We start from the raw sequence: 17,866 nt of genomic DNA, 5'->3' as shown, positions 1-17,866 counted from the left end.
GGAGGGCAGAAAAAGGGGTAATAGCAGGAGGAAGAATTATGGTTATTTGCTGGGTCAGCACCTCTCTGCCCTCGTGTTGCTCGTCGTTGGTTTTTTTTTGTACTTTAGAGTGACGGAAGAGGTTTGTAACGCACGCCTTGGAGCCTCACAGGGCTGGAACTGCAGTGGTACTTCTCAGCTGACACCAGTCAGTGTCTTGTGCTTTGTTCCTTGCATGACCTTGGCATTGCTACAAGCTGTGCTTGCCTTAACTGTTTTAAAGCACACAAGTTAATCAAAATAACCTCCAAATGCATTTTATTCTAGATAAACCCATACAAACACCAACATTTGTCATTTGCACTTTTTTTAAACCATTCATTTTAAACAACAGATTAACTTCTGTACAACAGGAATTACTTTACACATTAGTAAGATTTGACTTCAAACTAGATGACTGCAAAATAATGCTCTGTAAGCTAGTGTTAGAAAATATGCTGTTTGCCATAGCAGTTTGCCTGTAAACATATGAAAATAAGTTAAAGAGAAGTTTGCTTTCAGTTCAAGAGGATGCTATTAGAATTGTTGGGTTGCCATAATTAATACAGCTTTAGTCAGAGGTTGTTTTTTTGGTCCGTGTAACAGTGCATTGCAGATGTAGAAGATGTGCCAATGTTTTGTGTGCTGACTCAAACCTACCAAAAGAGCCACAATCACTTAATTATACTTCACATCACTTTGTGAGATCCACTTGATGGGTTACAAAGTCTCAGCATGACTTTAAATGGTTTACTAACAGAGTGACGCTGTTTAGGAGGCTTGAATAAAAGGCAATAATCCTATTCCAGGCTGTAGGCTAAAGCTACGGGGCCTGCTTCAACACATACTTAATCTCTAGAAATAATTAAAGCTATTGTAGCAAACAAGCAGTAGTACAAATACAGAATAGGACTGATTTTTGTTTCCTCATCATATAAACACATATAGTGAAGTTCACAGGATCAGACCCACGCAAACAGATTATATTTTACAGCTTTTCAAGCAGAAATGGTGGTGGTTTTGTTTTTTTCTGCCTGTACAGAAAGTTACTGTTGAACAAAACTATCACAGTTAATTCAAATGCACTGCCAGCAAACACCTGAAATGGAACAGAACTGCTGAGACAGCTGTCTAGCTGGAAAATCTGCTCATGCCCCTCCTTTAATTACTGTGCTTTTTTATTTATTTGATGCTGCTTCAAAACGTTGGGTTAGGAAGGATAAAAACTGAGCCCTTAAGGTACGAGTATGCTAAGCTTAAGTGATACTCAAGCCATGGTCCACTTCTTCAGGACAGAGGGCAAGATAGGTTAGGGTTGGGGTGGGACTTTTTCTCCAATTAAAATTAAACTTATCAAAATATATTGTGCAGAGAAGAGAACTGCTGAAAGTACTGCAACACTGTAGTGCAGTTTCCTGAACAAAGCCATACATTCCATCAAGTATAAAGTGTAAACTTAATAGCGAGTGTAAGCCTTAAATTTTTTTTTAAAAAAAAAAAAGCAAGCCATCACAGTATGGGTTGGTGGCTGCCCTCTCTGATACGCAAGAGGTACAACTTGTGCAATCGCAGGGTAGGGAGGGGGCAGACCAGTAGGCAACGTGTTTTTGTGTTTGCTTTCATCCACGTTAACAGCCGGCCTTGCTTCTGCCAAAGCATGGTCAGCGACGTGCTCTGCAGTTGAGCCTGGTACCAGCTGCTGGTGGCCTCTGCCTCTGAAGCAGCCGGCTTTAGAGCCGTTGTGCTGCAGCCTTTGGGCTCCTCCAAAGCAGCAGCACGTGACAATAAATGACTGGTTCGCTCCGCTGCTCGGGAGCCCCACATGTAGGTGTCCCCGGCTGGTCACAGCCCAGCACAGGCTTTCTGTACTGAACTTGGGCCATCTGCACTGTTCGCAGCCCATGGCGCACTCGCCCCTGCCAAGGCAGCGACAGCTCTTCCCGCTCCTGCGGGCCACCGCGCTACGCCACTCACCTCCAGGGGCGGACCCCTCTGGAAACACGTGGAAATGTCTGTCTCTCATCGGCGCCTTCCCTCCATCCAGGGACGGGTGGAGGCCTGCCCAGGTGCCTCTGCGCGACCGGAGCGGACTCCACAGCAACACAACACTTGGGCTTTGCAGTGGGTGGTCGGCTGCGCCGGCGCAGCAGAGCTAGAGCCACGGCTGCCGCTCCACGGCCTCGCACGGCAGCCCCTGCTGCAGCCTCATCTCAGCGGCATGGCCACACACCCGCTCTCCAGCTGGGCTGACTTTAGCCACCGCAGCAACTGTAATGGCCACCCTCCTTTTGAAATGCCCACACCTCGCAAACCCACCCCCCCAGCAGGACCACGGCAGGCAGCTACCCCCTCCCCATCCGGCCCTAGCTGTCACATTTGCATCAGTTTCTCAGACAGTCAGAGATTACTCCAGCCCTGCTGTTCCTACGTATTATTAACCTAACCCTCTTTTGACAAAGTCTTTGCGCAGATCAACCTGAAAAAAAAATATGCTGGCTTCAGAGTTGGGAGGCCCTTGTATACAGATGGCAAGACCTGCCAGGACTGCCAGCACCGACCCATGGGCTGACCACGCACCTGAGGACAGGTTTGTGCACCGAAGTGCAGCCATCGTCAACTGCTTCATCAACTCGGGGTGTCCCCACACACTGCAGCTGCATGGAGATTTCACCTGTGAAGCTGCTCACGGGTGTTTCACAGCTTATTTAAGGATGGAATGGTAGCAATGTAAACACAGACTGATGCCCGTCTAGTGCCTTTCCCCAAAAGCCTCTCCCTTGCTCAGTGGCTGGCTTTGCTTTGCACGTGGAATTTCTAACCTAAGAAAGGTAAGTACATCCTGCCATGCGGCATCTGGCCTTCAAACCTCAAACCCACTTTTTCTGCTAAACAAACACACTTGTCCTAAGTGTTGCTTTGGTGCTGTTGTTTTGTTGGTTTTTTTTCTTTTTTTCTCCAAACAGGAACCAGTGTACATTTGTCTGGAAGGAAGGAAACTGCAGCTGACCCGTATTCTCAAGCCGGAGCTCATCCTTACAGTTTGGAAGTATGTGGCAAAACATCAGCTTTCTCTCTTAAAAAAAAAAGAGGCAGGCAACTTACAAGTTCACACAGGCAGCTCTGAACTTGCAGTGTGTTTTGCACATCTCCTATGAGCTTGGTTTTAAGTAAGCAGAAAGCTTACTTAGGCTGTATTTTTAAACCAAAAGGTATGTGTGTTCAAGTACCTAAAAATGCTGGTCCTGCCAACGCTAGACTCGCTTTCGCATTCACATGCCCATGTTTGAATATGTAACCCTGCCCGTACTTCAGTCCCAAACGCAGATATAAATTGGAATGGTCAGAGTGGAGAAGTGTCCAAATGTTTCAAACCCTGTAAATACAGTCAGTCAAAACAGTTCTGGGAGCAGTAGCACTTTTTTAAAATCCCCCACAGTGATGCTGTGAGCCAGTGCTCTGCTCAAAGCCATTTGCATTTTTTCTTTTCATCAAATAAGGCTTTTACTTGCTGGAGCTGTTTCTGGACTTCTTCAAACCCCCGTTCTCGCTCGAGTTTGCTGACAATCTGTTAACAATTAGCAAAAAAATATTTTTTTTAGTGCTTATTTTACTCGCTGTTTTTTAAAGCCTGCTCTTCTGCATTCCAACAACTACTGGCAGAAAAATCCATCTGAATGCCTGCCTATATGTAAACATTCTTTTCTGACTTTAACACTCTATTTTGGTAGTTTTCCTTTTAAGTCATTGTGATTACAGGATTTGATACGCTTCCACAAAAGAATGACAGAGCCAAGCAAAAAACCCAAAACAAATCCAACACATGTTCATCTCTTGAAGTGTGAGGCAAGGCCAGTGCTCCGGTTTCACCCTAGAGCAGACTCGCAAACCATATTTATTTCTCTTCCTCTGCTCTATAAACCGAGGGCAGTAAACTGCCTCTCTTCCTCTAACTGGCCCACTTGGCACCAGCCCAGGCGATAGCAAGGCGCACTGCTGCTGTCTGAAAACTCTGCTGGCAACTCTACAAAGCGACTGAGGTCTCAGCAAACAATGAATGAGGTTTAGCTGCTCCCAGTCCAAAGCCGGAGGGGAAGGGCACAGGGAGGGTTTCCTTCTAAGGATGGGGTAAGTTTAGCCAGTACTAGCTTCAAAAACGCAAAAATGGGCACTAAGATTAGAAAGTATTCTGAAGTCTCCTCTATCAACAATTTTAATGAGCTTAATACAGTGTAGTGCCATTCTGAGGATCATCCCAAGCTTCTTTTAAGAGGAAAAGATTTGATGCTGCACCCAGATGATTTGAGACGCTAAGAGATCAGAACCGGTAAGCTAGCTAACAGGTGACTGAGAGCTGGATGATTACAGCCAGTGCTGATGCTGTGCTGCCGGGGATGAAAGAGAGAAAGGTCTGGTTGCTGGGAGACCCAGACAACCAGCTGGAAGTGGTAACGAGACCTTCAGGCAACACACCCCAGCTTGGCTCTTATCTGCCTCCCTGCGCAGTCACACGCAGCCTCTGTTAAGGATGCTGAGCAAAACGGAGTGGAGAATCCTATCGTGCAAAGCGGAGGGCAGGGATTTTCTTACAAAGCAGCTTAGAGGTAGCCTGTGACTAAGTGCTTTCAGTTGAGAAAAGATTTCTTTTGCTAGCAATAGCAGGGACCAGAAGCTATAGCTTTTTCTCTTTAAGAGAAAGACTATGAAAGCAGAGCGTAAGAGGGCTATGATGGGAAGGGAGCAGACGCCTCTTGCTGTAAGGCTGAGTGTGCTCTGCCGAGGTGTTTGTACCGACTGTTAAATCGAGACCCCCGGTGCTACAGTCTAATCTGATTTCTGAATCTCCAGGGAAATGGAGCGTGTGCACAGGAGCTGCGACAGGCGTTAGCAGATACTCTGCAAACACAGTAAAACAAGAAATCTGGACTATATAGGAACTTCCTCAAAACTGCAAGGGAGGATTTTATTGCTACTGTTCTGTGAAATCCAGTGGTGACAGTAAAGGTGCATTTACTTCGGCCTGTGACCCCTCTTGAGAGGTGGGGCTCCAACTGCCCTGGGGGCTACACTGCTCTGCCCCCCCTCCCCCCCTCCCCAGCTCAGCAGGAGGAGCAGCCTCAGCTGCATCACCCAGGGGCTGTCCCTGGGGCGGCACCCGCTAAGTCACCCTCAGGCCAGCCCTTGGTTCCTTCCAAGCCAAGGCCAGCTTCCAAGCCTGAGGTTAACATTCAGGGATTAAGCAGGAACAGCAGACATGCTTACCTCATCATAGTATTTCACTACGTATCTGTAGATTTCAATCAAGGCCACTTTCTCATTAAATTCATTTTCATGTTTCTAAACCAGAAAAAGGTTCTAGTCAGATAGTTCTCCTTTTTAAAAAACTTAACATACAAGAAAATGAAGTTGCCGCTTCTCAACCATACCTTAGATTCCTGAGTTAGAAATTCTTCAACCTCTGAAGTGGTCAGTGGAGGCAGATCCCTGATGGCTTTATAGTACGCTTTCACCTCCTTCTTGTAGAGTGGAATGTCCTTAGCGTAGAGAAGTTTATTTGTTGGTGCTTCCTTAAAAGAAAGTATTTGAAGCCTTGTCAATTTTCACAGCACAGATTTCCTAACGTTCCACCTCCACATAGTTAATTGCATCTAATTGTGTCTGTTCTCTTTGTGACTCATTCCTCTTTGTGGTGGTTATATGCAAGGAATTAAGGTTATGAAATAAAGATGAAGAACAGATGCAGGACCTCAGTAACAACGCATTGTGTTTCATGACAGTTGCCACGTAATTATTTCTATTGGCATCAGGAGCAATGAACATTTGTCCCTTAGACATATTTTTCTTTCTCGCTTCCTCCTCACTGCTCCCCAGGCCTGAAAGATGGTGAAAGCTGAACCAAAGGGCTTGAGGCTGGTACCCTGTTTACGCACAGCATACTGCAGTGCTGTGGAAAGGTCCCCCAGGGTAATGTGCCAGAGAGCCTTGCTCGATCCTGTCCTGGCAGGGGTTTCCCTAAAACTCTCCGGTCCCTACTACTCCTTTTGCTCAGGGGTTCGAGTGCGTGCAGAACTGACTGCCAGGCATGCACAGCCAAAGGGATGTATTTTTTTCCCCAGGACTTCAAGAACCCAGGTCAGCACTGACCTACCAGGCAGCTTTAGGCTTATCTGTGGAAATAAACTGCTGATGTTTGTTTGGCAGGAGCCGAAGCCCCACCTGGAAACCATGTTTTCAGAACGTAAAAGTGGGGGCTGGTAGTTTCCTGTCACTGCTCTAGTTTAAAGTCTGGGGAATAAATGACATCACCACGTGACATCTTGTCACTACTGTTTCCACTGTGCAATGAGATTATTTAAATGTTTGTTTTCTAAGTGGCTAAAGATGTTTTAAGATAAAAGGCTAACAATCATGAAATTAAATAGATTTTAGTACTAAAAGGCCACAAGATATTTACTGCACTGAAAACCTTTATCACATTTCAGCATCCCTTTTCAAATGGCTAATGGAAGCCGTAGTATCAACAGTACTTCAGAATAGATGTTAAGCATAGAAACCTGACAGACCATGCTCATTTGCAGTTTTCCCATCAAGTTATGTGATTAGTCTGAATTCATGACACTTCACTCCTAAAATTAGATAAATAAATATTTTTCACTTACCTGCAACAGATAAGCAGTTGGTTCAGATCACACAGGAAATTAGTCTGGTTTTTTTTAGGCTAAAAAACGACTAGCCTTTTTTTCTTGGTAGCGTGAGCCTGAACAAATGCTTCCTGCTTTGGTCCAAAGAAAAGGAAAATATCCTCGGGGAAAAATGAAGTATTTCTGCTCCCCAGAGTCCTGGACACTATGCTAAAGAGCTTTTGAATGTAACCTTTCTGGACTTGTTACTCCAACAAATAATTTTGCATATAAAAAGAGGGCAGCTAGTACATCTGAAAGGAACTGTTTCAAACTTTAAAGCTCTTTCAAGTATTCTTACAGCTCCCAGTAGCTTACTGTGTGTGTTTTCTGCACACTGGTGTACGGCAGACAAAATTTGGACTACTTACCAAATAATGCTAATATTTTTAAGACCTGTGTTCAAAAATTCTTTAAACCTTCATTAAAATCTTACAATTTCCACCCTCTCCCACACATTCTACAAACACACTGTGCAGAGACCAACTGCAGAGAAGACAAGCAGCAGTTAACTATACAGCATTTCAGCAGCTGTATCTGTCTCCTCCAGTGAATTCTTCAAAGTCTTGTGAGACAGAGCAACAAGGAATGGAAACCCAGCTTAATTAGGCCACTGACAGTTTTGCCCCTGATGTCAGCAGATCCAGGACTCCATCCCCTAAATCATTACAGAGTTGAAAAAGACATCGTTTGAGAAGTGCAGAAAAAAACTGGAAGGGCAGCATACCTTCCCCAGAGTCTGTTCTGCTAGAGAAAAGGCATCCATGAAAGCTTGTGCGATTACAGACAAACAGCCATCTATATGCGAAGTCTTCTTAATATCAAAGACAAACTGGGGATTCTTCAGTATGTTCACCCAGAAGCGAAGAGGAAGACTAGACAGAGAAACAACAAGCATCTTTAAAATTAACAACTCGGGTAGCACAACTGCCTTAAAATGGTAGTTTAATTACACTGCACTCATGGAAAGAAGCACATTTCTGGCTGTTAAAAAAGGGATCAGGGAACAAAGGCTACAGAGCAAACGCATCACTCGGTCACCCTTCCATCTTCAAATAATGTCACAACCTGCAGGTACTTCTGTCTGAGTGAGAAGTCACCATGCAGACTTACAAGTCCTGGAAGCTATGGTGGTTTGTATCGGTATCCAATCAATATACTAGTTACTGGGATCCACAGAGCCAAACCCAGACCTGCCAAAATCTCAATTCTTCTGACCGCAGGTGACCTGTTCCATCTTTGCAACTACCCTTTCAGAGAGTGCACGCACTCCTGTGCATATCGTATGGGCATACCTGTTGGTTTTCCATATGTGAACCACGTCAGGGTCAGTAATTTTTTTGCTCTCAGCCTGGGCATCCAGAAAGTCAAAAAAGTACTTGATGGCAACAGGTGCTTTATTGTTGGGTAAACTCCAAATGCTCCTGAAGAGCTTTTCAACAACTGAATGAATTGCAACCTGAAAAGTAAGAAAATGAACCATGCTATTTTTGCACAAGTGCTTTTTCTCTCAGAGAGCTGAGCGTGCCGCAAGGCACCGAAACTACAATACACTCGTGGCAAACATCTAGGCCATAGGTTATTGGCAAACAAGACAGTCAATAGTAAAACTGAAACTACAAATACACCATAATGATCTGCTTTCAAACGTCACATGGCCTATCACTTTACCAACAGAAGAATTGTGGTGAACTTTGTGATACATCGTAGGTGGAAGGAATCACTCCTTTCAAACAAGACAATATCAGCTCTTCAGATACTGTCAGCACTGTTGCTAAAGGCATTTGGAGCTTGGACTGGAAGCAAGAGGAAGGTGAGCAAAAGGAGTTTAAGCAGTTTTCTAGGGCACTGGTCTCCAGGGTGCTGTCTGCGACACGTGTTGAACACAGGTGCTCATCAGCACTTCACAGCCAAGTGACTGTGGCGCTTGATCTAGTTCTAGGATAACAGCTTTGGATGGCATATGAAGACACTAACATTAGAGAGAACTGAAAACTGGGTATTTCTGATCCAGAAGTGAAACTACTTGGCTCATAAAAGCAAAGGCTTGGCTGCTGGTGGACTCACTGATATCACAGAGTATTCATAAGGGGAAGCAAACAAAGCAAAACTGTTTTGTGCTTTTTTTCTTCACGTCTGTTCTGAAGCTCAGTTCAACCCAATTTTCTCTCAACAAGAAGGACTTAAGTGTACCCCAGGGCCTCGGTGCACCGCTGGCCAGTTCATTTCACGGGGCAAACTCTGCATCTGTGTCTCTGTGTGTGTATGGGTGAGAGAGAGAGCAAGGGAGAGACACGGCTCAATGCCATTTCCTTTAGTGCGCAGCGTATCACGGGTGGAATTTCGCAGTGAAGGGTATCACGGCACTGTTGTTCAGAGCACTATCCTGCTCTGGAGAAGATGATTAATTTAAAGCCCTGTAAAAGGACTGTTTCTTAAGAGTCTGATCTTTCCTTTTGTACTTCAGCCTTCCACCGTAAGATGTTACTGGTTTACTCCACTAATTCCTAAGGGCTTATGTTAGTTTCCACAGCTAATGAGAAATGACCAGTCTTCATTCTCACTTTGGGCAGTGTCCCAAATTACTTCAGATGCTATCAACAATCTAACTAAATAATGACTGATAGATTTTTAAATGCAAGGTGGCCATAATCATCATCCCTTCAGGCCTCTTGCATCACACAGCTCTCTGTGTTGTGTACTAATTAATATTTTAAGAAATATGCTGTTGCAAAGAGTTTCATAACCCTTTTGAGTAAGTCAGAAACAAGATGGCATTACTGGAGGGAGTAGGAAGGACTTATTCCTAAGGAAAGTGCATTGTATAAATTGGGTAATTGTAGTAAAACTCCAAAAGATCTATTAAAATGAAAAAAAATATAAATTTTTTAAAATAAAATAAAATAAGACCTTGTTTTCAAAATTAATCTAGTTATTCTGGATGCTTAATTTGAGATCCTAAAAGATTATTTCATTTCATGGGCAGTATTTTGTGAAACTCAGGCCTTGGAAGTGGTCTGTAAGCTGGGCAAACTCTAGCAGAGAGTGAGAAGATTGTTGACTGAAAGCTGTCTCTCCAGAAGGGATCGTTCTCATTCTATGGGACTCAGTGGCGAAACTCGCTTTCTATAAGCTCAATAACCCACCTTTATTCTTTAACCTGAGAAAAGAAGTCGTGCTTACTGAGGAGATAGAGAGATAGGAGATAGACAACTTTAGAACTCTAGCATTAGAGAACCTGAAATATGTCTGTCTTTGCAAATGGTCATAATCCATACTTAGCACAGTGACTTTTTTTAGGCTACCTTTTTATTTAACATTGGATACACACGCGGGAAGTCTGCGTAATTTCTGCTTTCGTTTCTATTTCTGTTCTGCCAAATTAGCCAAGCCTAACATCAGCCCTCCCCCCAACAAGGCTTTTACAGTGTACCTTAGTTGACAGAAGCTTTGTCAGATACATTTCTTTCACTTTGAATTTTTGCTTTCCTTTGTGACCTCCTCCTTTCACATCCTTGTTTGCTTCAGAGTCTGGTAAAATCTGTCATGAAGAGATTAGAGAGATTACACAGATACAAATACAGCTCAGTACTAAATCTACCACTTAACAGTGTAATGACTGAACTCACCAAATGACAGTGTTCATCCGAGTAGTCCACATCTAAACAACAGAAAGGAGAGAGCAAAGAGGCATTAACGAAAGACATGGCTACAAGCTTGTGAATTCTGCTGGGCTCTGGGTTGTGCAGCAGGGTGCGTGCCCGCATGCCGAGGAAGCGGGCTGGTTGTCCTGCTCTCCTGCCTGTGGTGTGGGGGAAGCCTCTGAGAAACACACAGGTCATGCCTCCCCTCTCCAGTGCCAGCCTGTAGCTGGGACCACTAAGCTAGGGCATCATCATCTGCTGCTGGGGTAAGCTGGCTGCAGATTGAAGCTCCTCTGAAAGGAGGACAACAGACAGCAGGTGAGATGATTGCATTGGTTTAGTCTCTAACAGTACTCGGTGCAGGTGGGCTAAGGTCAGGCTTGAAAGCAGTGGCTGAGAACAGACAACCCTGTTCTTACTGAGGGCGAGAGCAGTGCCATCCCAGTGACTTGCACCTCAGGGATGCATCTCTCCTAACTCTTGATGTCGACTCTGACAGTGAGGACCACATGCTAGGAGTGTCTGTTTCTCCCCAGGGGCTACAGAAAGTCCACCTTCCCCAAGCCACCAGCTGGGATAGAGCAACCTGATTGCAGGGGTAGATGAGATGCACTGACCCCTCGTAAGCACCTTTTAATTCCTGACCTGCTGTTGAGACAGCCCAAAGAAAGCTTTCAGAAACACAGCCAAGAGAATAAAAAAAAATAAATCCCAAACTACACTTTTTTTGTTACGCCTGTGTCTGGACAGCGCACCACTATGTCTGTGATGCACAGCACTGGGCACCAGAGCAAGGCATGTTCCCTGTGTTGGTCCCACCAGTCACTGCTTTGTGTCGCCTGGGCTTTCCTGCCTATGAGCCCGTATCTTTAAGCACTCATATGCCGAGGACTGTAAGTCCTTCTGTCCTTCCTTCCTTTGCCTTCTTCCCTCCTCCTAGGCCCACTATGCCTACCAGAGGCCCAGAGCCAGGGTAACACGGCTCTTCGTTTGGCTCAACCATATCAAAGTGCCAATTTTTCTGACCTCCTATTGACCAGGATACAACCTGTCATAGCTCAGCTCTCTGCATTCCCAGCTCATTCCCCACAAAAGGTTAAATAGGTTGCAGCTCCTTTGTTACCTGATCGGGTGTTTGCCTTCTTTTTAAAGACTTTTACGGTCGCTCCATTTGAAATCTGAAAGCAAACCCAAACATATCATGCTGAGACAAAAGTGTTTAGAATTCACAAACCCCTCAGTTTCATTTCTCCTGTCTTTAAGCCGGTGGTGGTGAAGGAGCACGCCAGCCCGCCTCATCCTCACCACGGCGTGCGCGGCTGTCAGCCCACAGCCAGGGCTGGGCTTTCAGGCACGGGCAGCAGCTGCGGTTTGTTAGCCTTACCTGGAAAGGTGGGATGGCAGTTCTTCTGCAAACCAGTCTTTAAGACCTTTCCCTTTCTTTGATTTTTCTAGTTCAGCTCCTATTTGGACATTTTCATTTCCATGTACTGCTTTGTGCCGCTTCTTGCAACCCATCTTTCTACAGACTGCCCAGGCTGAGTTCCCTGGCTCCAGCGCAATAGGATCTTAGAGGAAGCTGAGGCAGGGAGGGGAAAACCAGGATGGTTTCTCTTCTGGCTGCCTTTCTTTGAGCTCAGTCCATTCCCCTCATGCCCTACAGCGGGGCCATGTTGAGGGCCTAGCCTGGTGCTCCCAAGAACTATTTTCAAACTTAGCAAAATATTTACACCCTGTGAACTGTAAAGTCAAGATCCATATCTAGCTACCTTGGGATTTCTAGGAAAAAAACAACCCCCGCCTTCCCTGAATTTATAGTGCTGCCGGGGGATGGTAACTATTATCTTTAAAAGAAACTGGCAAGTCATGCTTTTATTGTCGAAGAGTAACTGAAAAAAAGGTTCCCACTGAGAACTACACCACTGCTCTGCTGTCAAATAGTGGGTCTTGCCAAGTGCTAGTGTACTTCCCTCTATAATTACAAAAACAACTGGCCAGTTCTAGGAAGGGATCTCTGCCAAAATAATTTAAGTGTTTTTTAAACCTTGGCAGCCAGCCTGGTGTGAGAAACCAGTTTAAACATTAAGATACTCTATCAAAAGCTGTGTCTTGCGCCAAAGAAATCTGCACTTGCACTTGCTCCTGGAAAGTAAATACGATCTATTTTATAAGTACGATTTTTTGCAGGGTTTCCATTTGTCATACAGTGTTCCAGAGCTCTTTCAGGTAACACAGAGCACTTTAAAACCTACAAGTGGGAATACGCTCTAAGGCTAGCTTGTGAGGTGACACAGACAGTCCTCCTCCTTGGCCCTCGAGATATGTAAACCAGAACAGCACTACCCAGCAGCTGACACGCTCCCAGAGCAGTGTGGGCTATACGCTGCCTCTGCTCCTTCTCCAAGAAGCAGGAGCACAGCTCAGTGCTGGAATCTGTTGCCTCCTGTCCTGAGGGAGATGGGCAGAGCTCGGAGGCAGAACCCTGCTTCCTGCCAGGAACTGGAAGCATTGGTGCAGTGCAGTCATAATCCAAGCCCCCACTTCAGGTTTTATTTCTGGGACAAACTGTGCTTTTAGCATTGAGTGGAATACGCTTTCCCTGCTTTATCATTACTGCAGCAGCCATACCTCCTGTTTTTTCATTATGATCCAATAACAATAAAAGTAAGCCCTTCTTTTTGTGTCCTGATGCCTAAACCGCTTTTCATGGTGTGCTGCTCCCACGGGCACCTCAAAACATCTTTACTTTGTCAGGTGCATTACTGAGGGGCACAAACAGAGAGAGTGGAGATCTGTTCAGATCCACACAACATGGAGTACAAGCTACTTTGCAAAACATAAGATGTAGCAGAGTGGCTCTATGTATCTTTCCTGTTCTCCAGGCCCCCTGTCCACCCTATAATCCAGTTCTTGGCAGTGAGCTCCCTGGATCACTCATTCAGATTTACTCTCTGGGGCCGTGCCTGATCCTGGAATATGCAATGCTGCTACAGGTTGAGAAATTGGAGATCTGTGACTGGACAGCAGACCTGAAAGCGGTTCTCTGGCTCTCTTCTTATGTGGGAACCAGGACATCATGATAACCAGCAACTTTCTTGTCAAGGCTTCTCATTATTCTCATGCAAACAATACTGCAGACCTCATAAGAAATCACATCAATAACCCTACCAGGAGCAAAAAATTAGAGCAAAAGGAGCACACAAATCAGACACACATGAAAGTCTAGAAACAGCGACTTTTTTCACGTTCAGAAACACCACAAGAAATGCAAACATCCTCTACTTGTGCATTTTCAAAACCAGTGTAGAAACTATGTCTGCTTTTTCAAGAATGACCAGGTCTTCTGGGACCTTTGCAACACAACCCTCATCCTCCAGTACCTTAAAAATATTTGATGGTACTTCCCAGTTTCAAAAATCTGGTTACTTTCTAGCATTTAAGGCTGGCAAACAAAAAGAAAAAATCATACTTTTCACAAAACTCTAGGCACTGTTGAAATGTAAGTTGGAATTCCTCAGGCAATGCTACTACCCTCACACTGTGTATGCAATGTTCCTTTTTCTTGCTAACTAGACACCTTTACACTCCTTTTTGCATTAATATGCATACAAGAAAATAAACTAGATATGCTAATGGCTGATACTTGCCACTAAGCCACAACCTAAAATGCCACTAAGCTTCTGCCTAAAAGGTCCATTTTTGTGTCAGAAAAAGCAAACTAAAATATCTGAGACAACCAGCACAATTTCCATAAGGCAGCTGCTAAGCTATAATTGGTGTAGTTACAGCTTTGCAAAAACAACTGAGCCTCCAATCTAACTTGCATCTGTCTGCAGAAACCTCAGACGAAAACAAGGGCTGGGACAATGATACCCAGGAATGACAGTGACCAACTGGAGCAGACTCGATTGCCATGAGGTACGGCACCCAGGAGCCATGGCATGCCGTGAGCTCAGGAAGTGCCAAAAGCTGCCAGGTAAAATCAGGGAATTGGAATAGCTGCCTGTAGTAAAGAGTGGGTACTGTCACGTTAGAGAGAAGTTCAAATACCTAATCGGACTCAAATCTCCATTGACCTTTGCTGCACAGACTCCGAGTGTAACACCACAATGTCCTAATATGTACAAATCTTTACAAGTGGAGAGGGGGGAGTCCCACATTAATCTACAGATGATTCAAAAAAGGCACAGGAAAAGCGGTATTTGAGACACAGGGCATCGGGGTTCACTGCTGCCTCCCCAAGAGGTAAGGAGCGCAACAAACACCTACAGAAATCTGTAAAGTGACTCCAAATGAGCTTGGGCCAGATCTGAGCAGCTTTTTGTTCTGCCCAAGCTACTAACAGTCCTGCTAGGAGTCCTCGTTTCTCTCTGTGGATCGCACTGTATTTGCTTATGCAGACAACAATGTGTTCAGGGCTGGCTCAGGTTTCGCAGCACCATACTGCATTGCATGGCACAGACTACACTCATCAGCAAAACTTCTAAATAAATAAAAATAGATCATGATGTTAAGAGCCAGATTTTCAAATTCAACAACAAAGCATGAAGAAAGCTCACTGAAAGCACTCAGCATACTAACCTCATTTCCCAAATCCATCTGTAAGCATCAAAATGTGAGCTACCGTATCACCCGAGGCCAACCGTCTGTTGCACGTTGTACCCCAGCCTCTCACCTTCTACTTTGACTACTGTCAGTGGAAACTCCTTAGACAGGCAATGCTACTTGCTATGCTTTCGCAACGTGCTACCCCCGGAAGGGCTCTTCGACCAGTTGCAGCCTTGTGTGTTTTGCAACGATGGACAAATTACTGCAATATTAAAAGTGACTGGTTTATAGCTGCAATTGGAAGCAGAGGGGAAAACTTACGGTACAAGTGGTGACAGTTGATGGAAGCAGAAACAGAGAGAAAAAGGGAAGGAGGCTGACACAGGAGGTCTGAAGAGAAGAGCGAGAGCAAACTCATCAGTCCTTTCTATTCTGACTCGCAATGAGCTTTCACAAATATCACTACTGCCTGTTCAGAAAATCAAAATATGAGGTGGGAAGAGATAAACAATTGCTCATGGTGCAACAAAACCTCAGCAGCAGAGACTAGAAAAGACTCAAGGCAACATTCATAGCTGGAAATCAGATGCTGTTCTAACTGAAACGCTCAACAGAAACAACAGTTTACCTGGTATGCTTAAACCAAGCAACCCTGCGACAAGCAAACCTCTGAAAAGTAACAGAAAACATATGACTCATTGGCAAGTTGTGTGTCACGCATTCCTTCCCTTCTGTTGATAATGCTCAGTGCTTTCTTCAAGGTTTTGGTCAATCAAGATACTTCTATGAGGACAGTATAGTCGTCTATAGACTTCTGGATTCATTAGTATGGCTTCTGTACTTACCTCATAATGACCAATGGTATTTAGCTTCCTTATCCCATCCTCCATCACCTCTGAGGAGCCATCAATATCTAACAGTTCTCTTTGCTGCTCTTCAGACACAAGTTCTGCAATATGACAGCAACAGAAAACAATTACATCCCAACAACATTCTTACTGTACAGATGTTTGTAAAGAAAAACAACACCTAATTATTTCTAGACCAGTGGCTCCCAACTGAGCTGTTTCTCTCTGTCCTTGTGCTAGGTCATATGAGAGTCACTTTGCACTCCCCACGCTACAGATTCTTTTTCTGAGGTGACAGTTTGGGTGGCTTCCACTACTGCAGGCTACTGGTGCTTCACTTTGTGTTGGAGTTCTTGGAGGTGCTTTCACCTAATCTAGCTATTCTGTTGCACAAGCGTGCCCGGGTGTTACAGCCACATTGAGACTAGAAGAAAGGTTCCACAAGCCACTTCTAAAAGATCACCAAAACGAGCTGCACGAGACTGACACAGTATTTGTGAAGGGTGGTCAGGCACTGGTAGTAGATATAAACATCAGATATGAAAGTAAATTATCACCACTTGCTGACATAGCGTCTGAGAAGGTGAGGAAATACCAGCATCTTAGGGGGCAAATCTGGGAGGTGACAAATACAAATACAAATAAAGTTTGTTAGATTTCTTACTGGATCACACGGGAAGTGGTATGGTGGCAACTACATGGTGGCTTTTATCTGACCCTGGGCCCCTGAAGACCTGAGAAGGAAAGGTGGCTCGACTCATCTGCTGGAATGGCCTTATTTACATGTGTAGATATTACAGGTATCTTTGTGATTCACATGCAAACTATTCTATAAACCTAATCTGGCTGTAAATAAACTATATTTGTGGGTTCTCCTGATCAAGTGAAATGTAGGCCTGTTGGAAGGAAGGGCGGTAGAAGGGATAGTAGATAGGGACTAAAGTACTTGGTAATCATGACACCTCATCTTACCCACTGACAAAATTTATCAACTGGCTGTACTTAGGTGGATGGGCCACCTTAACCCAGAAAAGAAACAAATAAATTATGTACGTTCAATAAATATGTGTTTGTTAACTGCATGCTGAAGTCCTGGCAGAAGCACTATAGATACAGTTCCAGTGCTCTAACTGGTAGCATAAATGCTCTAGTATTTCCCTAAAATCCCTTATGTTCTTTCTTCTAGAATGTATCTTTCTTCTAGAAAGATATGTTCTGCCTAACCACTGAAAAAAAAAAAAAAAAAAAAAAAAAGCAAAGCCAAAGGTAGGAATTCCTAACAAGAAAACTCCACAGACCAGTGAATTCCATGAAACTATAATAGAGTGACACTCTCTTACCAAGACCAATTTCATCCAGCTGAAGACCATAGAGAAAGCCATTCTTATTAAGGAAAGCCTGAAGGCTCTTCTCCTTGGCTTGGCCTATGGTGTCGCAGTCCAGAACATTAACTTGGATAGTTTGACAGGCATCTCCACTCTCATTTTCTGGGATTTTTTCAAAGATAACGTTCACTGTCTGGGGAAAGAAACACATGTTATTCTGACTTACAGGGAATACCTGGCATGGGAAATTTACAAACTCCTGACAGCAAACCTGAGAGATTTTCAGCATATTTATTATTAAAGCAATTTCAAATAAAGATTATTTGAAGGAATTACACAATGAAGCATTCAGAAATCCTTGTGTCTGAAGAATCAAAGATATATAGCTATATATTTCCAAAAGTGTATTTTGTACTCTCTTTTTGTGCAAATCTATACAGCGAATTACTAAAAAAAGACAGGACACCAGGAAAAATTACAATGCATGTTCTAAAAAAAAAGTGCATCATTTATTTAAAATGAATGCCTTAAAAGCAAAACTGTAAGCGACTAGAGATCTGATAGGGTTGCTAAGTAAGTCGTCATGGTAAGCATGACCGATTTTGAGTGGATAGGAAGTAGTGTTAAAATGCCTATTTACACCAGCAGATCATGCTGAGTGCCTTATACCATAGAAAAAAATACACCTCCCCTGGAGACATCAGCGCCTGTCTGCATACAGCTGTGTCTCCAGAGGCAGCAGAGACAGGGCTGCTGCAGAAGCAGTGGAAAGCAAAAGCATGTTGCAGCAGACAGAATCCAAAGTG

The 17,866-nt window shown here is 44.2% G+C and overlaps 1 protein-coding gene across 1 annotated transcript in view; it reads right to left on the bottom strand.

Annotated features, from left to right (window-relative positions):
- Positions 1–280: 280 nt before the first annotated feature.
- Positions 281–17,866, bottom strand: part of PLXNC1 (plexin C1) — a 72,792-nt gene continuing 55,206 nt past the window's right edge. Inside the window, exons 22-31 of the mRNA XM_080392597.1 lie at positions 17,076–17,253; positions 15,733–15,836; positions 11,463–11,517; positions 10,325–10,356; positions 10,129–10,236; positions 7,991–8,154; positions 7,423–7,570; positions 5,442–5,582; positions 5,278–5,352; positions 281–3,583 (exon numbers count right to left, since the gene is read on the bottom strand). Of these exons, the coding sequence (XP_080248723.1) occupies positions 3,479–3,583; positions 5,278–5,352; positions 5,442–5,582; positions 7,423–7,570; positions 7,991–8,154; positions 10,129–10,236; positions 10,325–10,356; positions 11,463–11,517; positions 15,733–15,836; positions 17,076–17,253 (1,110 nt within the window). The 3' untranslated portion in view covers positions 281–3,478. The remainder of the gene's footprint in view (positions 3,584–5,277; positions 5,353–5,441; positions 5,583–7,422; positions 7,571–7,990; positions 8,155–10,128; positions 10,237–10,324; positions 10,357–11,462; positions 11,518–15,732; positions 15,837–17,075; positions 17,254–17,866) is intronic.

Source organism: Falco punctatus (genome assembly GCF_963210335.1).
Source record: "Falco punctatus genome assembly, chromosome: 6".
NCBI lineage: Eukaryota > Metazoa > Chordata > Aves > Falconiformes > Falconidae > Falco > Falco punctatus.
Note: the sequence above shows the minus strand (reverse complement) of the source record. Positions and strands in the feature narration are given on the sequence as shown.